The 22472-nt window shown below is 48.3% G+C and overlaps 5 protein-coding genes across 5 annotated transcripts; 3 read left to right on the forward strand and 2 right to left on the reverse strand.

Moving 5' to 3' along the window:
• Positions 1-34: 34 nt before the first annotated feature.
• M421DRAFT_421437 (glutamyl-tRNA synthetase) lies at positions 35-2124 on the reverse strand. Its single transcript, XM_033592830.1, has one exon. It carries the CDS (start codon positions 2094-2096, stop codon positions 330-332), a length of 1767 nt encoding a protein of 588 aa, XP_033447854.1. The 5' UTR covers positions 2097-2124; the 3' UTR covers positions 35-329.
• Positions 2125-2310: 186 nt separating this feature from the next.
• Positions 2311-4272, forward strand: M421DRAFT_421438 (uncharacterized protein). Its single transcript, XM_033592831.1, has 5 exons — positions 2311-2374; positions 2421-2450; positions 2501-2559; positions 2610-3066; positions 3120-4272. Coding segments are annotated over exons 1-5 (1296 nt in total). The 5' UTR covers positions 2311-2373; the 3' UTR covers positions 3869-4272.
• An 803-nt stretch (positions 4273-5075) lies between these two features.
• On the forward strand, positions 5076-5785 carry M421DRAFT_421440 (uncharacterized protein). The gene has a single exon (XM_033592832.1). It carries the CDS (start codon positions 5429-5431, stop codon positions 5753-5755), a length of 327 nt encoding a protein of 108 aa, XP_033447856.1. The 5' UTR covers positions 5076-5428; the 3' UTR covers positions 5756-5785.
• Positions 5786-7386: 1601 nt separating this feature from the next.
• M421DRAFT_64544 (CENP-B protein) lies at positions 7387-7887 on the forward strand (the record flags this gene model as incomplete). Its single annotated transcript, XM_033596172.1, has 1 exon — positions 7387-7887. A coding segment is annotated over one exon (501 nt), but the record flags the coding sequence as incomplete, so codon positions are not given.
• A 4523-nt stretch (positions 7888-12410) lies between these two features.
• On the reverse strand, positions 12411-13469 carry M421DRAFT_93008 (uncharacterized protein; the record flags this gene model as incomplete). Its single annotated transcript, XM_033598079.1, has 3 exons — positions 12411-12628; positions 12679-12921; positions 13226-13469. The coding sequence occupies 3 exons, from the start codon at positions 13467-13469 to the stop codon at positions 12411-12413; spliced, it is 705 nt and encodes a 234-aa protein (XP_033447858.1).
• Between the last annotated feature and the right edge of the window lie 9003 nt (positions 13470-22472).

Below are 22472 nucleotides of genomic sequence, written 5' to 3' on the forward strand. Positions count from 1 at the left end.
CACATCATACCATACACATCATACACATACACATCATACACACACATCATACCATACACATCATACACACACATCATACCATACACATCATACACTCCTGTCCCAGCCGGTTCTGATTGCCAACTCGATCACTCCATCTTACACATGTTACACCACTGCCCAAGCCCCTTCTAATCGCCAACTGAGTCTCTATCTTACACATTGTACACTACTCCCCCACTCCTCTTCACCTACTGCGTCTCTCCGCCGACTGCGTCTCTCTGCCGACTGCGTCTCTCTGCCGACTGCGTCTCTCTGCCGACTGCACCTCTCCGCCGACTGCATCTGTCTCACACACCCTCCCCATCAACACCCAACCTCGCCAACGTCTCATCCCGCCCCAGAATCAGCATCATATCATAAACCCGCATCCCCGTCTCCTGCCCGCTCAGCGCCAGCCTGAGGTAGTGATACACCTCGCTCCCGCCCTTCTTGCCCTGCGGCCTCGCATCGATAATCTCCCTCACCTTGTGCACCAGCGCGTCGCGCTCCCACTTCTCCGCAGGGACACTGGCGAGCGCGCGCGCCCCCTCCACCACGTCCGCGGGCGTGTCGGGCGTGAGTTTACGCGTCGTGCAGGGACGCAGCGGGGCGAGCAGGAAGGCGTTGCGGTATAGGAATTCGTTTGCGTTTGTGTAGTTTTCTGCGTCGGCGAGCACGAGCTTCTCCATGTAAGGCGCTGGGTCTGCGCCGGCGAGGGAGCGCCACTGCGACGCTGGGTATGGGCTTTCTGCGCTCGTGAGCGTGTTGACGAGCGTGCTGACCATGTCTTGGAGGCCTGGTCCGCCGGTTTGCGCGCGCTGGTGCGCGTGCTTGCGCTGCAGGAAGTGCAGCTTTCCAAACGTCACGGTTGTGTTGCCCTTTGTGAATTTCAGACTAAAGGATGACGCGAGCTGGGCGAGCGTCATGACGTCCGTCTTCTCGCGGTGGCTCCACCCCAGCAGCGCGGCGAAGTTGGTCAGCGTCTCCGGCAGGATGTGCATGTCCTGGAACGCGGCCATGTCCGTGTCGAAGTTGCGCTTCGACAGCTTGTTGCCCGCCTCGTCGACGAGCAGGCCCACGTGCGCGAACAACGGCGGCGTCCACCCAAACGCAGTGTACAGCGCCATGTGCTTGGGCGTGCTGGGCATCCACTCGCTGCCGCGGATCACGTGCGTGATGCGCATGAGGTGGTCGTCGACGACGTTGGCGAGGTGGTACGTCGGCAGGCCGTCGCTCTTGAGCAGGATCGGGTCTTCGAACGAGGCCTCTGCGACGTGCCCGCGCCGCCTGAGCGGCCGGAACGTGCCGTACACCAGGTCCTTGTACGCGGGGTACTGGTCGGGGACGCGGAGGCGGACGACGTGCGGCTCGCGTCTGTGGGCGCGCTCGTCGGACTCGGCTTGCGGCATCGATTCGCAGGTGCGGTCGTAGTCGGTGGCGAGCCCGAGCTTGTGCTTGTGCTCGGCGAGCGCGTGCAGCCGCTCGGCGGAGCAGAAGCAGCGGTATGCGTGCCCGGAGTCTAGGAGCTGCTGCGCGTGCTCGCGGTAGATGGCGCTGCGTTCCGACTGCTTGTAGGGCCCGTATGGCCCGCCTACCTCCGGCCCTTCGTCCCACTGCAGGCCGGCCCATCGCAGGTCCTTGAGCAGGCGCTCTTCGGCGTCTGCTACCGTTCGTTTCTGGTCCGTATCTTCTATGCGCAGGAGGAACTGGCCGCCCGTGCTCTTGGCGAGGAGGTAGTTGAACAGCGCTGTCCGCAGGGATCCCAGGTGGAGGTATCCGGTCGGCGAGGGCGCGAATCGCGTGCGCGCCGGTGTCGATGGGAGCGTCGCATTGCTCTTCTGTTCCTTTGCTGTCCGTTCCTTTGCTGTCTGTTCCTTTGCTGTCTGTTCCTTTGCTGTCTGTTCCTTTGCTATATGTTCCTTTGCTAGATGTTCCTTTGCTGTCCGTTCCTTTGCTATCTGTTCCTTTGCTATCTTCGACGATATTGTGCGTCTCGGCGATGACGATATCCGGACGAGGCAAGAGCGGCAGATGTGCGCCGGCACTTGGGGCCGCAATGGCAGGGAAAACGACATGACGAGTGCAAGATTGAATGAAACATGGCAGCGCCCGTGGCTCGTTCAACTTTCCGAGGCAGAATGCAGCGCGCCGCCACCAATCAGCGCGCCAGGGATTCTGGCCTTCACCGCCTGCCGCCGCGGCCAAAGTTGCCGCCCAGACTTCTCGCCAGCATCTGATCCGGGGAAGTTTGCTCGACTTTTCTGCATTGCGTTGCGCGCCGCCGCTGTTTGTTTTGTACATTCCACACATCCGTGATAGCCAAACTCCGATCATTCTTCCAGACCACCCAAGAGTGCGTTCCCTGACATGGGCACATGCCGCAGACTAACAGCCTTCAGTGAACGACGTCGAAGAGGTCGATCTCTATGGTGCGAGGAGCGCGGATCACACCCCACGGAGCAGCACTGACGGCACGCAGAGGTCCTCGGCATCAGTAACAGCGCCAGCAAAGTAGAGATCAAAAAGGCGTACCACAAGGTCCGTCTGACCTAGGCATCCGTTACCCCGCCATGCTGATGCCAGCGCAGGCAGCACTCGCACACCACCCCGACAAGGTCGCCGTCGAAGAGCGCGAAGAGGCTGAGATCCGCTTCAAGTCGGCCAAGCAAGCCTACGAGATCCTGTCCGACGATGATAAGCGCCACCTCTACGACACCCACGGCATGGCCGCCTTCGACCCGGCCCGCGGCGGCGGCGAGCAGCCCGATATGGACGACATCCTCGCCCAGATGTTCGGCGGCATGGGAGGTATGCCCGGCATGGGTGGCATGGGTGGCATGGGCGGTATGCCCGGTGGTCCGGGGCGAAACGTGCCCCGCAAGGGACGCAACGTGGAGCAGGAGTACGAGGTCACGCTCGAGGAGCTGTACAAGGGCAAGACGACCAAGTTCTCCAGCACCAAGAACGTTGTCTGCAGTCAGTGCGAGGGCTCAGGCGGAAAGAAGGGGTCCAAGAGCCACGACTGCTCAGTCTGCAACGGCCGCGGTATGTGTGCTTGCTGTGTTTTTTGTTCCAAGTCTCCCGCTAATACAGCCCAGGCGCAAAGCAGGTCCTCCGCCAGGTCGGCCCCGGCCTCGTCACCCAGGAAACAGTCGTCTGCTCCACCTGCCAGGGCTCCGGACAGATCATCCCCGAGAAGCAGCGCTGCAAGAAATGCAAGGGCAAGAAGGTCGTCGAGTCCAAGAACGTGCTCGAACTCTACATCCCCCGCGGCGCACGACAGGGCGAACGCATCGTCCTGCAGGGCGAAGCCGACCAGCTACCCGACCAGGAGCCCGGCGACATCATCTTCACCCTCGAGGAAGCCGAGCACGAGACGTTTGAGCGCGCGGGCGCTGATCTGCGTGCCATTCTCAAGATCTCCCTCGCCGAGGCCCTGACAGGCCTCAACAGGGTGGTTCTGACACATTTGGACGGCAGGGGCATCCAGCTCAACGTCCAGCAACCGAACGGCAAGGTCCTGCGCCCAGGCCAGGTCCTGAAGGTCCCTGGTGAGGGTATGCCCATGAAGCGCAGCGATGCAATGGGTGACCTGTATCTGCAAGTCGACATCGAGTTCCCCGAGGACGGGTGGCTCAAGGACGACGCTGCGCTGGACAAGGTCAAGGCGGCGCTGCCAGCAGCAAAGCCGTTAGACGCGAAGCACGAGGAAGTCGAAGAGGTCGACATTGAATACGAGGCCGACATGGACGACTTCGGCGCTGGTTCCGGCGACCCACGTGCTGGCGGCGCTGAGTGGGAGGACGAAGAGCAAGAGCAGGGCGGCCCCCAGTGTGCCACACAGTAGGCTGCATGCGGAACAGCAGCTTTTGTAACAGGCTATCGAAACGACAAGTTTGAGGGGACATGACATTGTGAGCGGGACACGACTTGCATGGTTCGGCGTTGGTGGTGGCTGTCCTTTTTCCACGGACATGCATGATACAGTACGGTCTGAGGCTTAGATCTAGTCATGAGTTATTTGCGCAGGACTTGCGTACGTGCATCCAGGTTTTGTGGCGCGACTATTACTATAGTGCCACACACAATCATGATGGCTACATTGGTGCCGCGGGCAGGTGCCGTATACGTAAGTACGTTTCCAGAACGAAAGTAGCTAGTCAAATCTCATCTCGAGGTTCTTTTGTCTCTTGCAAGGTTCTCGAAGTACTATAGGTGCAGAGGCTACATCAGATATTGACCTCAACGACGCTTTGCTGAACAGGACATTGCTCCTCCAAATAGCGCTGTCCTTTGAAAAAGGTTGCTTTAATCAGTGTCTCTCCTTGTCCTGGTGGAAGTTCTTTAGCGAACAATGTCTGACGCTTTGTTGGTCAACTCTGCGATCCCCTTTGTTGTTGGGCATGAGGTTCAATGGCCCTCTAGACCGCAACAACACGACTTATACACTCGAGGGAAGAGATCAGTATCGAGCAGCTTTGGAACCTTTTACGACCAGCTTTGGAACCTTTTACGACCAGAACACCTCTACCTATACATACTATGCCGCAAACGCCGCCGCCCTTTACGGCCATCAGGACTTATTTCGACGGGGATGCGGGACCCTGAATTGCAGAGAACCGACACCAGACACGGGCGCCATACCTCCAATTGCACATCTTACGCATCGAGATCCAGCGGTGACCCTCAATGCAAAAGAACGGTTGCTCAGCACGCCAACCATGAGGTGGGGCAGGGAAGCAGATGAAGTAGACTAGGTAGGCAGTGCCTTTTTAAGGGCTAGTGGTTACGGCAGCGCAGCGTTGTGGTGCAACCTCGATCGCAACCGGAACATAACCAAGGTGAATCCCAAAGTCGAACTGTGTCGAGGGCGAAGCTGACTTAGATGCTACAGAGGATGGTCATCAAGGACTGTAGCATGCCTGACTCTTCGTGGAATTCTACAGCATGCTGGCGTGATCGACTGCCCCGAGAAATCGCCTTGCACGGCCAAATCGATAGACAACGACGTCTTGTGAACGATCGAGGTTTTGACAAGCTGATAAGGCATCGCAGCTATTGGTTGATGATGCGCAAACGCAGGTACAGACTGTATCTCGACTGACAGGCTGGCGGCGACTTGCATTGTGCGTTGCAGCGCTACTTCTACGAGTGGCAAGAGAGATTCGATTCCCACAACATCCTTAACATCGATCCAGTGTCGCAGAAGATCCCCGAAATCTTCACCTGGCGCGTCTTTCGTAGGCTCGTAAAGGCGTGCATGACGTTGCAAAGGGGCACTTCCGATCCCACAACCGTCCAGCCCGTTGAAGGCTGGAAACCAATCACCCACCTCGACGTAAGCCTCGCCAACATATTCCTGCGCCCCCACAGAACAGCACTGCATCTGAGACTCGTCTTGTCGGACATGGGCATGGGTTTCTTCCCCCTCCAGTCTCTCGTTGCGGATCCTGGACAAGAACCGTTCCCGGCCGACAACCCGACTGAATACGCCCTCGAGCAACGCGACGCAAGGTACGCACCCGAGCACCAGTTCATGGCCAACAACCGCCCGCCCACACCCATCGGGGAGAAGACAGATGTGTGGAAGATAGCCGCTGTGATCTGGCAGTTGCTGAGTCACGGTCGCGACGGCGATGCACCACTGCGCGAGGACCTCGTGGTCTGGCGTCGCGAAATGCAGAGATACGAATATCACGAGGTCGGTGTTTCCGAGGCGGATTGGGGTCTTTGACATCACGTGCCATACTGCCGCAGCCGCATCGCATGTACCCCGTGACCGAGGGAGACAGTGAGCATCTGAGGTATTTGGTCAGGCGCTGTCTGGATTGGGATTCGGAGCGCAGGATGACCCTCGATGATTTGGATCGAAGCATTGTAGACTTTCTGAATAGACACCCGGGAATTGCTGGGGATGGGTCGGTGCCGGACTTGGAGATTCCGAGGAATGACTTTGTGGTTGGGAATACGTTCGTCGGACCACGTCCCTGACGTGTGGACTAGATTATGGAAGGCATGTTGTAGCACAATTTCGATCGTTCTTTGTTGTCGTTTCACAAGATGCGAAAATGCAGATACAGTCTCTTCCTGAAGTCCTGCGCTGGCGGTGACCTCTATGATGCCCTGGGCCCTACGTTCGGTCGATGGAAAGACACGAATGGGATGCGACCTCAATGCCATGTTGGTAGCCCGCCTGCGCATATAGAGTGGCGTTCGAGAAGGAACAGTCGCAAGCGTTACAGGTACCATACGACCGTCCTAATACTTCGGCAGTGCTCATGACATCTTCGTTTGTGACGCCTTTCAGCAGTATGTTTGTCGCGACAGCTTTGACAATTTATCCACCACCCATCTCTTGTCTTTTGTGATCTGTTAAGTTGTCGAGTGATTTATTGCAGGTTCTGCATCGAGGCAGCGCACCGACGACGGCAGAGCTAGCTTTCATGACCGCAGCCAATTGTGGAGCCACGCTTAGATGATTTGAAGGGCGCTATACACGTGTACTATTGAGCTGGTCGCTGCAGGTTGTGGGAGCGAGGATGTTTGTGGGATTTATGTGGATCCTGTAGCTGTTGTTGTTGATACTGTTGAAAACGAGTGATCTCGGGGTATGTAGAAGACACGGACAGTCAGCTGCTGCAGAAGGAAGGAAGTGTTTTGGGTGCAGCAATAAAATCGGTGATACGTAATAGCGTGGTAAGAGTAAGCGTCCACACCAATGGCCCAATTTTAGACCTTCCATCATGTTTCTCTCTCTCACCTAACGTGCCTGGCAAGCGAGTCGCGCAGGCAAGCGAGTCGCGCACCCTACCAACTTTCTTAACGCTCTACCTTCTAATAATAATGCCACCACGAATAAGTACTCTTTTGCCTCAAAATGAAGCTGATATTCAGCATGCTATCTCAGCTATTAATACTACCTAAATAATGCACGTTAGAGGTGCTGCATCAACGTTTAACGTTCCTGAATCAACGCTGCGCGACCGACGCGCTGGGAAACCTGCCCGACGCGATTGCCAGCCCAACTCAAGGAAGCTTACCCAGCGAGAGGAAGAAGTGATTGTTAGACATATACTCGACCTAGATACACGTGGATTCGCGCCTACGTACGCTGCCGTACGTGATATGGCTGATAAGCTACTTGCTGCGCGCAGCGCTGGCCAGGTTGGGCAGAAGTGGCCAGCCAACTTTGTCAAGCGTACAGACAGTCTCACGACGCATTTCAATCGAGCGTATGATAGGCAGCGAGCTCTATGCGAGGATCCAGCCCTGATCAGGAGCTGGTTTGAGCTTGTAGAGGAGACAAAGGCCAAGTACAGCATCTGCGATGATGACGTCTACAACTTTGACGAGGCTGGCTTTATGATGGGCAAGATCACGACTCAGCTCGTTGTGACAGGATCAGAGAGGAGAGGCAGGCCAAAGGCTCTCCAGCCTGGCGACCGTGAATGGGTGACAGTGATCGCTGCTATTAACGCTGCTGGCTGGTCAGTCCCGCCGTTCCTCATCTTCGCTGGCCAGTATCATCTATCTGCCTGGTATGAGGAAGCAGAGATCCCACGCGACTGGGCGATTGCAGTTAGTGACAACGGCTGGACCAACAACGAGCTAGGAGTAGAGTGGCTAAAGCACTTTAACGCTCATACAAAGACTCGTGTCGTCGGCGCGCGTCGCCTGCTCGTCCTTGACGGCCACGAGAGCCACCACTCTCTTGAGTTTCAAGAGCTCTGTAAGGAGAATAACATCTACACTCTCTGTATGCCGCCTCACTCATCGCACCTGCTGCAGCCACTTGACGTTGGCTGCTTCTCGCCGTTGAAGCGCGCGTACAGCCGCGAGGTTGAGGCTCTGATCCGCCACCGCATCAACCATATCACCAAGCTTGAGTTCCTGCCAGCCTTCAAGGCAGCGTTCAGTCGATCATTTACCTCAGCCAATATCTGCTCAGCCTTTCGAGGCGCAGGCCTTGTACCTCTTCAGCCAGATATTGTTCTATCAAAGCTTGACGTGCAGCTGCGTACGCCTACTCCAGCTGCTCTGCCAGAGGCTCCATGGGAGGCTCGTACGCCGAGTAACGTACGTGAGCTTGAGGCTCAATCAACGTTAATACGTGATCGCGTTCGACGGCATAAGAGCTCATCGCCTGCTTCTATTATTGAAGCGATCAATCAGCTTAAGAAAGGCGCTGAGGTAATGATACTCTCAGCTGAGCTGATGCGCGGTCAGATTGCTAGCCTTGAGAAGGCTAATGAGGCAGCGTCAGCGCGCAAACAGCGTAAGAAAAAGCGTATACAGTACCATGGGGTCTTAACAAAGGGAGCTGGAGAGGATCTACTCGCTCAACGTGAGGCTGATCAGCAGATTGCTCGTGAAGAGCGTCAAGGAGGAGAGCAATCAGGCCGTAGCCGCCAGGCTCTCGCGCGCTGCAAGAGGTGCAGAGAGACTGGCCATAACTCACGTACGTGTAAAAAGGATACCTAGAGTACTGCTTAATTTACTCTATAATTATCTATAACGTAGATTATCACCGAGCCAGCCATATCACCAAACCGGCCACTTTCTCTTGGCACGACCACCTTTTACCCCAACACAACATGCCTTAACAACAACAACTTCAGAATACTACTAGAGAAGGCAGAGTTATCCTTGCTATCTAGGCCTTCTATGCTAGCCAATTTCGCAGTATCCACAGCGCTGCTAGAGCGTTGAACGTACCTTATCAGCAGGTCTCTAATTGCCTTCGCAATATCACGTTTTAACTAGACATACGCGCTAATTGCTAGAAACTTACTATACTAGAGGAGCAGACAATTATCTAGTATATACTTAACCTTAATTCGCGAGGATTTGCGCCCTAGCTATGTGAGGTGGCAGATATAGCTAATAAGATACTTAGTGTGCGTGGTGAAGAGCCTGTTAGCAAACTATAGGCTAGCAGGCTTGTGATGCGTTTAGACAAGCTTAAAATAGCCTTTAATTAAGCTAAGGATAGATAGAGGATACTACAGGAAGATCCTAAGATAATTAGCGCGTAGTTTAAGCTAGTAGAGGATACTTAAGTTAAGTATAGCGTTTGCAATAACAATATGCACAACTTTAATAAAACTAGGTTCTAGATAGGCGTTGCTTTGTCTTTAAAGGTTGTAACAGGCTTAGAGAGACGTGCTTAGCCAGAGCTTGTTCAGCCAGGTGATCGCGAGTGGGTTACCGTTATCTAGAGCATCTGTGCCGCTGGGTATGCAACCCCGCCTTTCATCATCTACAAAGGACGTGTCTACATCTCTGCCTAGTATAAGGAGATAGATATACCCTACAATTAGAAGCTCTTAGTCTCTAAGAATAGTTAGACAAATAACATGCTTAGCCTTAAGTAGTTAAAGCACTTTAACACGCATACAAAGACGCGTTAGGTAGGAGTATATAGGCTGCTTATCTTAGACAGCTATAAGAGCCACCTTAACTAGGAGTTTAAGGACTATTGCCTAGAGAACTAAATCCTTACTCTCTACATGCTACCTTACTTATTACACATCCTCTAGCTACTTAACGTGGTCTATTTCTTGCTATTAAAGTGTAAGTACTCCTAACATGTTTAAGACTTAGCATGCTAATATATCTTCTATATTAATAAGGAAGGCTTCCTACTAGCCTTTAGGGATGTGTTCCTTAATATATTTACAAAGGTTAAATACTAAAAGGCCTTTAAGGTATTAGGGCTTGTTCCTACTAACACGTAGGTAGTGTTAGATTACCTTAAAGTGCAGCTGCATACCCTACTAGCAGTACCTCTACCTAAAACACTGTAGCAATCTAAGACGCTAAGCAATACACACAAGTTTAGGTCTTAATCTAAGCTTATAAGCAACTCCTTCTAATAATTACTAAGTATAGCATAAGAGGGGTTCTTAAAGCTTATAAAAGGGGCTAAAGAGATGCTGCACAAAAACGTCCTTATTAAGGCCCGCATGCAAGAGCTTAAAGAGCAATTAGCAGTAATAACTAAGAGAAAATCGCGTAAGAGAAAGCAGATTTAGCATAGTGGCACACTTAAGTATGGCCCAGCAGCATTGCAGGTAGCTGCTAAGGCGTGTGTAGCAGCTCAGCCATCTAAGAAGACTTAGGGTAGAGGTGGTCAACTAGGAGCTTAGTTAACTGTTTAGCGCTATAGGAACTGCAGCAAAACTAGACACAACGCACGAACGTGCTAGGAGGGTGCAGAAACATCTTCTAAATCTAATGCAAGCACGCAGTATACTAGGTTACTGTTTAATAGCAAGTAGTTGTAGTTGCAGTAACTTGTGTTAGTCGTGCTAAGAGAAAATGGCTGGTTTGGTGATATGGCCGGCTCGGTGATAATCTACGTTAACGTAGTTCACAAGCGAGCGGTCCAACCCAAGCGAGCGGTCCATCCCAACCATGATAGCCTAATAACTACTTTGCATTATAATGCCATCCTAACACAACATGCAATTAACCTATACTAAAGGGACCTTACAGCTTACTATCTAAGCTATAATTAAAGATTGTAATAAGAGCAAAAGACGTGCTATTGCAGCCTTTAGCATACCTTAAACTACTGTCTGCTAATAATGCTAAGGAGCCCTCTCTTAACACAATTGCGAGCCTAATTTAAAGAAGCTAAGTAAACTAGAGGAGGAGGCCCTTTTACAACGTATACTTGAGCTTGACACAAGAGGAATACCTGCTACAAAGGCTATGGTGCGAGATATGGCCAATGATCTGCTTGCTGAGCGCGGTGGAGAGCCTGTTGGCAAGCACTAGGTAGACAACTTCAAGACGCGTACGCCTGAGATCAAGCTTTGAAGGAGCTGTCCATATAATCGCCAGCGAGCCCTTAACAAAGATGCACACGTTATAATGCCCTAGTTTAAGCAAGTTACCAACATAAAGGCTAAGTACAGCATCACAGACAAAGACATGTACAACTTTAACAAGACAGGCTTTATAATAGGGGTTATCTATAGCTAGATAGTCTTTACAGGCTCTAAGAAGCGTAGCACAAAGAGCCTATAGCTAGGGAACTGTAGTTAGGTTACTAATATATAAGGAGTTAACACTAAAGGATAGGCTATCCTACCCTTCCTTATCTTCCCTAGTAAGGTCCTTATTACCTTATAGTTTTATAATCTACCTTAGGATTAGGTAATTAAGGTTAGTCCTAATAGCTAGACAATAAATAAGCTTAGTATTGCCTAGCTAAAGCACTTTAATACCTATATAAAAGACTAGAAGGTGGGTGCACACAGGCTGCTAATTGTGGACGGCTATAAGAGCCACAGCTTATATAAATTCCACAAACACTGTAAGGAAGAGAAGATTATTGTTCTCTGTATGCCTGCTTACTTGTTGCACCTGCTGTAGCCACTTAATATAGGTTGCTTTTTGCCTTTAAAGCAGGCATATAGTAATAAGATTAGTGGCTTAGCATAGTACAGCTCTAAGTAGATTAAGAAGGAGGCTTTCCTACCAGCCTTTAAAGCAGCTTTTAAGAGGTTAATTACAAAGGAGAACATCTATGTAGGCTTTAGGGGCGCTAGACTAGTTCTACACAACCTAGAGGTGGTGATATTAAAGCTTAATATAGTCCTTTGTACGCTAACTCTACTAAAGCTAGAGGACACCCTATAGGAATTAAAAACTCTAAGCAACCTCTATAAGATAGAGGCTTAGTTAACACTAGTTTATGAGCGTGTATAACTGCACAGAGATTCCCCAGTTTCTCCTCTGCTTAGAGCAGTTAAGCAGCTAAACAAGGGCATTGCACGGATAGGGCATGATAGCGTGTTAATGCAACAGGAAATAGCAGGGCTTTGCAAGGCAGTAGAGATAGTAACAGAGGTTAGAGGTTAAAAGAGGAAGTATATTTAGGCAGCAGAGAGTCTTACAGTAGGTAAGGTAGCTAATTTAATAGCTAAAAGGGAGGGTAGTGGGCAGCAGGGGGGTAGAGAGCCTGCAAAGAAGGTGCGCACATAGAGGCGTTGCAGATGTTGTAGAGAGACTAGCCACAACACTTGCACCTGTGTAGTTGAAATTATTAATGCATCTAATAGCGACGAGTCTAAATAGTATCTCTATTACCTGCAAATTGCAGTAAGTGGTGGTGGTGTTGCAGCATATGCATTGCAATCATCTTAACTCTGTTAGGTGGACCACTTGCTTGGGTTGGACCGCTCGCTTGTGAACTACGTTAACTTATATTATATTATCACGTTGTTGAGATATACGCTTGTGGAGGTGTGTAAAGTTGGTGGGGTGCGCGACTCGCTTGCCTGCGCGACTCGCTTGCCTGCGCGACTCGCTTGCCAGGCACGTTAAGCGTTTCTTCCAGCACAAGACTTCGGCAAGTTCTGGTTGCGGATGCGGCCCTCCTAGTCGTATACGTATACGTATTCATCATCATCATCCATGTCTTCGTCGTGTCGGAGATATCTCTCTTCGTCGCCTTCGTCTTCATCGCCATTCAAAGGGCGGTACCGGTATTGACGACAGTGCATGGCATGTACTGAGTTGCCAATCTCGAGGATACTGTTAACACCTTCATATGGCGCAGAGCACTGATAGCAGAACGCGTGCTCGCATTTGTTACCTAAATACCCTGTCAGGCTTTCTAGTAAAAATGGGCTCGTTGATGCTTACAGGACATATGATCGTAGCCCGAAGCCTTGTTGATGTTGTAGCCGCAACCCACCTTCAGGCAGGGCGTAGAGATCTGACGAATAGTCGCCAGACTCGCTGCTTCCTGCGTATCGATGCCACCTTTGCGTGCGTCGTATTGTGCGCACGTTTCGTCAGTGTGGAACGGAATATTATGTGTGGTGCAGATGGACCCATCACATTCAGGGTTCTGACAGCGCCAGATGTTGTTTTGACCACCTTGACCTTCGTAAATGTGCCCATAGTCGCAGCCTTCGACGTAACAACGGAAATAGCCCGGTGAATCTTGGAGTGCAGCCTGTCTCGCGAGACGATCGAAGCTGGTCAGTGTCGGTGTACGTTCAATGCCATTCAGAATATCAAATCTACCGCAGAAAAGTCTCAGATGATCGAAGGTTCACTTCTTCATGAGCGATGCGCTTTGTGCACTCCGAAGCTGGTCATGCGATCCTGTCCCAAACAATTTGATTGAGCTTCTCCGCCACCCAGTCCGTCAAACACTTCGTACAAGTGTTTGGCTCGTGCTCACAACCTGCCACTGATGGGAAGTCGTCAACAGGGACGCTTTCCGCGCAAAGTCCACACTCTCGAAACGATGGGATGGTGGAGATGGGTGATACTGATCGAGAGGGACCGATACGGGGTTGTTGTAGCGCCACAGACTCGTCCGAAGGGATCAAGAAAGGGAATACAAGGATAGTTTGGATTCCAGACAACCGAACAGCACGAAGAGTATCGACTTCTCCAGGGAATATTGCAGTAGGCCGGGCCATTGCAGATTAGGAGAAGACGATCTCTCGACCGCTGCTGGTTCGAAGACGAACCGTCATGCTTTGGGCTGTAGGTGCAACAGACGTTGTGGAGGCATTTAGATGCGTAATCCCTGTTACCTACTCTTGATTTTTAGCAGCTTTTGTCAATCCGGCTTTAGGGTACTCTTCTGTTGTCACAGTGGGCTGCCATCTATTAGCAGATCAGTCTTGACCTCGTCGGAGGTACCTACCTGCACTGGTACGCTATACGGATGCCGTGCCCGACCATGCTCATCCTCAGCGGTTGATCATCTCCCTGATCTACAGAATAAACGTCAAATGATACAGTACATCTTATTTGGAAAACCATACCTTGAGCTTCTCGGCCATGTGCTTCAACCTCCCCGTCGTGTACGGCTAATAATTCGTCACCTAGCGGATCCGCTGGTGAATGTCCAAATAGATGCTTGTCTAGGTCTCTCTAATGTTGTAGAGGTAGTAGGAGCTTGTTCCTATGTAATTGTGTGCTTGGCTCTTCACTAAGCAGCTTCTTGGGCTCAAACAAGTTAACAGCTACAGTAAATGATGTGTAGTACATTCTCAGCGTACGTTGCTGTCTCTGTGACGTCAGCACGTTTGATGCATTGATCTGGCTACTGATTTCTTCTCGCCTTAGTGCGTTGTGTAATTAACAATCAGGAGCATCTGCATTAGGTGCTAATACAATCTCAACAGCTACAACAGCCTTAACAACTACTAGTCCTAGCAGGATAGTAGCTGTGCTTAGGCTGGCGGATGGGTATTGTAACGACGCAGGCAAGAAGAGAGATATCCGGAATAGGTGTGAATCCGCTACGAGGCATACGGGAGTGCTAGGATAATAAGAACACTAGGATATGTTCTCTACACCTATAGGTCTTGTACAAAAGGATACAGAAAAACTACTCTACTTGAGATGATAGATGGTGGATAGTTTGACCCAGCTTCCGCGCGCCTACACTGCGCGAATCCTTTACCTCTGCCTGAAGTGTGGTGCAAGCCTTGAGCCAATTCTCTGCAGAATAAGCTGTAGAACTAGAGAAGACTAATCCTAAGTTGTCAGGGGTGGTGTAGCAGAACCTATCAAGTATAACGTTGGGATTTACAGGCTTGGTTGGTTGGTATTCATTTTACGTCTAGTTAATAAGGATAAAGTCTATTATCTTGCCTCCTGAAGGGCATATACAACGTGCTAAGCTATAGAATTACAGTGCTGCCACTACCTTAGAAAGTATTTCTTGCCTACGCAGGTATTACTACTATTTTAGAACTACAACTCCCTATCTAGTTAGGGAGACTAAGCTGTGTGTGTATATTAGGGAAGATCTCTTGTGTGTGTTTAGAGGTATTTAAGTGCTAGAGAAGTAGGAGAGAGGAAGAGTAGGAAGGAGAGTAAGGAAAGAGTACAGTTGTTTGCTGCTGTTATAGCACAGGGTAAGCTACTAGGGGCAGACCTTAGTGTAGTACTGTATAAGTTAGACAAAGGCTTTAAAAGCCTCTAGATCCCTAATTAGCGCGGCAGTATACGCTAGGCCATCATTCTAGCTGGATAGTGGTATAGGTAGTTAAAGTAACGTAGATTATCACTGAGCTAGCCATATCACTGAAGCAGCCATTTTCTCTTAGCACAACTAACACAAGTTACTACAACTACAACTACTTGCTATTAAATAGTAACCTAGTATACTTTGTGCTTATATTAGATTTAGAAGATGTTTCTGCACCCTCCTAGCACGTTTGTGTGTTGTGTCTAGTCTTGCTATAGTTCCTATAGCGCTAAACAGTTAACTAAGCTCCTAGTTAACTACCTCTACCCTAAGTCTTCTTAGATAGCTAAGCTGCTACAGACGCCTTAGCAGCTACCTGCAATGCTGCTAGGCTATACTTAAGTATGCTACTATACTAAATCTACTTTCTCTTATGCAATTTTCTCTTAGTTATTACTACTAATTACTCTTTAAGCTCTTGCACGTAGGCCTTAATAAGGATATTTTTATATAGTATCTCTTTAGCCCCTTTTATAAGCTTTAAGAACCCCTCTTATACTATACAAGAAATTATTAGAAGGAGTTGCTTATAAGCTTAGATTAAGACCTAAACTTATATATATTACTTAGCATCTTAGATTGCTATAGTATTTTAGGTAGAGGTACTGCTAGTAGGGTATATAGCTGCACTTTAAGGTAATCTAACACTACCTATATATTAGTAGGAATAAGCCCTAATACCTTAAAGGCCTCTTAGTAGTTAATCTTTATAAATATATTAAGGAACACATCCCTTAAAGCTAGTAGGAAGCCTTCCTTATTAATATAAGTAAGTAAGATTTCAATTTAGAGTGCTGCCTAGTTCCCTTTCAGGTCTATGAACACTATGTACTCGCTTTTGTGATTAGGGCTAACATACTCTATTAGAGCTAAAAACCCCTACCTTGTCTATGTCTGCTGCCTTCTGTCCTAGTCCTGTCTAGTACCTGTCTGTGCTGCCCTATAGTAGGGGAGCAGAAGGGTTTGTGTGGGTGTTAGCCTATAGCTGTAAATAGGGACTATCCCCTAGTGTTAGTCTGTTCTACCTCTAGCGCCACTTAAAACTGCTCTAGCAGTCCTGTGTCTAACAGCTACCTGCCTGCTGCTACAACCTTCTCCTAGTTTATTAGAATTTATAGGAGATCTATTGTGCCTACCCTTTCTATTAGCTTAAGCCTCGCCTCCCTCTAGTCTAGGCAGAACAAGAGGACATGGCTGAGAGTCTGCCTAGGGTGTCCGCACGTGCAGTCAGGGTTGGTGCCCAGTACCCTAATTCGCGCTAGCCACGCCTTGAGCCCAAGGACCTCTGTGCGTAGCAACACAATTGCTGTAGCTACGTGTTTAGGAACGCCGTTATATAGATGCAGTAGCTGGAAATCCCAGCTCTCCTTCCACGTAGGCGCCAACCTGTGAGGTTTTGCTGCCTAAAGCTCCTATCTCCTCCTCTATCTGTCTGTGAGGTCTATAGTAATCTCCTTAATTGTGCTCCTTAACTGTATCTGCCTTCTGTTAGGCTTGTTCCTTAGACCTATAGTAGCTGCCTTAGCCTGCCTACGCGCTATTTGTTTATTAATAAGTTTTCTCCCTATTTAGCAGGCGCCCTCTATGTTAGTTTGTAGCTAAGTAAGGATCCTTACTAGCCTGCCCTGTCTTGCTGCTCGTCTACCTGTAGTAGCTAAGGCCTATACTTTATTAAGTGTCTCTTTAATCCTCTTTGTAACTAGGTAATTTATTATTATAACTACCCTTTAGAGGGTTACTACCTATATATACAGGGATAGTAGCGGTGTTCTACTCTCTTTCTTAATTACAGCTACTAGTGTTCTCTTATAGGCCCCTAGCGTCTGCCTTAGACACTTGTTCTAGACCACTACTAGCTTACAAATCTTTGCCTTATCTATGCCTTTGCCTCCCTGCCCTATTAACTATATCTAGGATCTATATACTATAATTAGACATGCCACTGCTGTGTATACTAATTATAACTTGCGGACTAATAGGCCCTATAACAATGCTATAATCCTAGACATAGCGTGGAACGCTGTCTCTCCTTTTATTGCTACCTTCTAGATATGCGTTTTCTATAAGAGCTTTAGGTCTATCTATACTCTAAGTACCCTTATTATTATAATAATCTTAGCTAGCTAGTCTCCTACTATTACTATAGAGAGGAGGTTGTCTCCCTTGTTCTACTGCCTAGTAAAGTACATAAGCTAGTATTTCTTAGGGGCAAACCTTGCTCTAAATCTAGATGCCTACTATTTGTATTATAGGTAGGCGTTTATAAGTCTCCTGCAGTTATCTACTATAGATAGTCCCTATGTAATAATATTTATATTGTCTATAACGTGTTTCACAAGCGAGCGCCGCACCCAACCGAGCGCCGCACTCTCGCTGCCAGAACGCCGGCGCAACAACAGCGCGTAATGTCTCAACCACAACAAGCTCCTACACTCTATACTGAAGCTGATGTACAGCTTGCTATATCTAATATCTTAAGAAACTAAATTCAAAGTATCTAACGCGCTGAGAAAGTCTACAAAGTGCCTAAACAAACAATCTAACGCTGACGCAATAGAACACGCTCTTAACGCGACTGCGAGCTGAATGCGAAGCGCCTTACAAAGCTAGAAGAGGAGGCAGTTGTACTACATATACTTGAGGAATCTGCGCGTGGCCTACCCTCCTCAAAGGCAGACGTACAAGATATGGCAGATAAACTGCTAAGAGAGCGCGGCGCAAAGCCTGTTGGCAAGAACTGGGTTGACAACTTGGTAAAGCGTACACTAGAGCTCCAGAAGCGGTGGACCCGCCCATACGATCGCCAGCAGGCTGCCTGCGAGGACCCAGCAGTTATCTAGCCCTGGTTCACGCTTGTTCAGTCTATAAAGGCGAAGTATAGTATTATAGACAAGGATGTGTACAACTTTAATAAGTCTAGCTTCCTAATAGGCAAGATATTGTTGCAGCTAGTAGTAACAGGCTTAGAGAAGCCTAGGAAGCAGAAGAAGATCTAACCTAGCAATTGTAAGTAGGTTACCCTAGTACAAGGCGTTAGGTTAACAGGGAAGGTTATCCTACTATTCCTTATCCTTACAGGCAAGGTTCTTATCTCTAACTAGTTTACTAAGGACCTCCTACAGGACTAGGTTATTAATGTTAGTCCTACTAGCTAGACTAACAATAATCTAGCGCTTGCCTAGCTCTACTACTTCAATACGCATGCGAAGCTAGTTAGGGTCTACTAGCTACTTATTATTAATAGCTATAAGAGCCACTGCTTAGTGGCTTTCCAAGATCTCTGCAGAGAGAAGAAGATAATCACTCTCTGTATGCCCCCACACTCGTCGCACCTGTTGCAGCCACTTGACGTTGCCTGCTTCTCGCCACTAAAGCGCCTGTATAGCGACAAGGTTTCGGCCTTGGCACGCAGTCGCATCCACTATATTAACAAGGAAACCTTCCTGCTAGCCTTTAAATCAGCGTTTAGTAAGGCGTTTACTAGAGAGAACGTTCGCGCAGGCTTTAGAGGTGCTAGGCTAGTCCTACACAACCTAGAGGTGGTGTTATCAAAGCTTGATGTGCGCCTGCGCACGCCAACGCCACTAAAACCTAGCAATGTTGCCTAGGAGCCAAAGACACCACGCACTGCTTACAAAGTAGAGGAGCAGTTAACTCTAATTTAAAAGCAGATTTAAATCTATTAAGGGTCTCTAGCAAGTTTGTTAGATAAGCAGGTTAAATAGTTAGTAAAGGGCGCTTAGCAGATAGCTTATAATATAGTGTTAATGCAGGAGGAAATAGGCTGCCTTTAAGACGCTGTAGAAGCGTCTACAAAGCGCAAGACCTGTAAGTAATAATATATACACGCAGAGGAGACCCTTATAGTTAGCAAAGTAGCTAACTTAATTACTAAAAAGGAGGGTAGGGGTTGTAGTAAGGGCAAGACGCCTGTAAAGAGGGTGTGTGTTAGACAACACTATAGGTGTTGTGGTAAGATTAGACATAATTCCTGCACTTGCAAGGTAGAAATAGAGGACGCAGATAATAGTGAAGCTTCTAAATAATACTATCTAGGCCTGTAAACAATTATTTATTTGTGTTGTGTTGTGATATAGCGCTGCGCAGGCGTTCTGTTGTTGAAAGTGCGGCGCTTGGTTGGGTGCGGCGCTCGCTTGTGAAACACGTTAAAGCTAAAGCCTAGGCACTTGTCCTAGACTTTGCTTAGGTCCTCTAGTAGGTTAGAGATAAAGAGTAGGAACAGCACAGGCAATAGGGGGGATCCCTGTAGTATACTAGTGTTTATCTCTATCTATAGGCTGCTGTAGTTGTTAAAGCTAATCTTTGTCTGTCTGTTTTTAAGGAAGGCCTCCACGTATACAACTATCTACTTAGGGAAGCCTTTACGTTAGAGTACCTATGTGAGGCAATTGTGAGCTACGTTGTTAAATGCTCTAGCTAGGTCGAGTGCGAGCACTAAGACCACTGGCTGACCCGCCCCCTATGCTGTAGTGACTGTGCCCGTGAGGAGTTCTACAGCTGTAAGTGTGGACCTCTTCCTGCGGGCTCCCATTTAATTCTATAGCATGAGTTCCTTGTCCTCTATCGCGTTTGTAATCTTATTAGCAACAATCTTTTCTATAATTTTAGCTATTATATTCTCTAATACAATTAGGCAGTAGCTCCCTAGCAGGGAGTAGTCCTTTTTCTTCTCCTTACGTAGTATAATAGTTGTAGATTCCTTAAGGTGCATAGGTACCTTACTGTCCTTTAGCACCTAGGAGATTGCTATAGAGGCTCTGTCTGTAATATCCTCCTTAAGAGTTTTCTATACTTTATTCTATATCTAGTTAGGTCCTAGTGCCTTATTATTAGGTAGTAAGGAGATAACCTCCTTTAATTTGTCTAGGGATATCTCTAGCGCTAGGTAGAAGCGTAGGTACTCTGTGCTAGGGTTAATGTCTAATAGGTCTGCCGCCCTACTAGCTAGGAAAAAGCGCTCCCCTAGGATCCTGGCCTTCTCCTTATTTAAGGCTTCAAGTTTGCTTTCTACTAACCTCTAGAGTAGTAGGATGTTTGCTGTCCCCTTGCCCCTACTCTTAACTTTCTAGCTCTACTTAGATAGGTTCTACAGACCCTTATTCTAGGTGTTATCTAAGTTTTTATTATTAGTAAGGTCTACTACTACTTTTCTCTAATATGCTCTAGTGTTTAACTACAGGACTCTCTTTAGTCTGTTACAGAGGGCTTTCTACACCCTTTTGCTGTCTCCTGTGTAGTCCTGTTGTGCTAGTTGTCTAGCCCTCTTTACCTTGTTAAGTATTGTGGCTGCTTTAGGTAACTAATCAGGCCTTGCTCTGTTGCAGGTCTTCTTTGTAGGGCAGTGTTTAGTTAGTGCCTCCTTAACTTGTTTAATAAGGCCTATAATAGCCTCTCCTCCTGTTGCCTGGGTCTAGTTGCCTTAGTTTATAGTATCTTTAATCCTGTCCTAGTTAGCCTTTGCAAGGGCAAACTGCTTATTTTCCTTCCTAGCTATAGGGCTTGTGTCTATCTAGATCTTAATTAGGACATAGTCCCTTATAATAGCCTAGTCCTCTCTTAGTTAGTAGGTTGTAACTCTGTCTACTATAACCCTTGTAGTAAACCCTAGGTCTATAACTAATTAGAGGGGTCCTCTTCTCTAGGTTAGTACCCCTAGTTTGTTTAGGAGCTAGAACCCCTAACTAGCTATGTTAGCACAGAGCTGTTCTGCCTGCAGTTCTCCTAGTGTATTCCTCCCTAACTATTCTAGGTAGTGGGCGTTAAAGTCTCTAATAATTAGTGTTACAGCGTTAGGTGGAGCGTCCTAGATAGCGTTCCTGATTACTAGCTATGCTTTAATAGTGTGTGTAGCTTCCTAGCCTAGTATTATAGGCAGGCTGTAAATATTAATAATATAGGTCTACTAGCCTTGCGTGCAGACTTAGATTCCCTTAGTAAGGTTAGTAGCTAACATGCTCTTAACTTTAGTAAGTAGTATTTAGTTATATATAAGGAATACTACCTTTATCCCCTAGTGTAGGGGGTGGCTTAGTTAGTAGTTCTTAGGGCAGTATGTGTGCCTACCTGTTAAGCTTCTAATTATAGGTTCCTAGATTGCAATGACTAGGAACAACGCTAGGATAACTAAGTCTAGGAGTTGCCTTGCTGCTCCTCTATTCGCATTTCCGCAGTTATATTAGATAATACCTAGTCCTCTTATTAGGTAGATTAAACAACTTCCTCAGCTAGCGTGTTGTCGTCTCTAGTTTCTTAACAGAATGTGAATATCCGCTGTTGCCCTAGGGCGCTAGCGGCCCTGCTTATGTAGGTGGGGCGACCAACTACCGCTCTCCTCTTGTTTCCCCCAGCGACTAGAACAGTTGTCCATTCTACTTTGTCTCCTCTTGCTAAGCTAGCTCTACTAGCCAGCGTAGAGCCACTAAGGCTAATAGTTAGTCTTAAGAACCCTTGTCCCTAGTTAGACTAGATCTAGAGCATCTACTACTATAGCCTCTATTTAGTCTCTTTGTTTGTGGTCTAAAACATTTAGTAGGCCCTGCATTAGCGTGACATCTAGGCCTTGTGTCCCTTCTGCTTGCAACACGCACAGCTAGCTTTTGCCTTATTAGTGCTCTTGCAGCTCCTAGTGGCGTGGTCTCTAGCGCAGTGCCTGCACGCCTCCTTGGTGGCGTTGCAGACAGACTAGGTGTGGCCCTATTTCTAGCACTTGAAGCACTGTCTATCTGTGAGGGAGATGTCCTAGAGCTAGGCTAGGTGCCACTTAGCCCCCATCAGGAAGCTAGACTTAACTAGCTTCCTCTAGTTCTCTTCTGTCCTAACGTTCATAGGCAGGGATCCCTTTATCTGCTTGCCCCTATCCTGTCTAGATTTTAGGTTCTTATTAGAGTAGAGCCACGCTACCCTTTTAATCCTAATACCTAGGTTACAGGAGTAGGCTTAGGCAATCTACTCTTTGTTCTCTGCGCGTTTTAAGTTCTTAATAGGCGTGTTAAGCAGGATACTAGAGACTATAACTAGGTGTAGCTTCCTAATTAGTTTTATGCCCTCAGCACCTAGTAGGCTAGATTAGATAATCTAGTTGCAATAGGTAGTATCCCTAACTACTACTAACACCTTGTGCATAGACCTTAGATAGGTTATAATTACGCGCACATTAGGTATCACCACCTAGATGCGCTCTAGCTGCGCTTAGGTAGTCTCTCCCTTAGTTCCCTCTATCTCTTTTAATCTTAGCTCAACCCTTGCAGGTTGGCTGACTCCCTTAGCTGCCACCTAGCTCTAGGTGCGCGGCCCTCCTTGTCCCTCCTTCTCCTGTATCCCAACTAGGCTGGCGGAATGGGTATACTCCAACGTCCTTCGTGGGTACCCCCCAAAACTTTGTCAATAATACATGGATTCTAGCGAAATAGGGCTTAAA

This window comes from Didymella exigua (assembly GCF_010094145.1).
Source record: "Didymella exigua CBS 183.55 unplaced genomic scaffold M421scaffold_16, whole genome shotgun sequence".
Classification (NCBI taxonomy): Eukaryota; Fungi; Ascomycota; class Dothideomycetes; order Pleosporales; family Didymellaceae; genus Didymella; species Didymella exigua.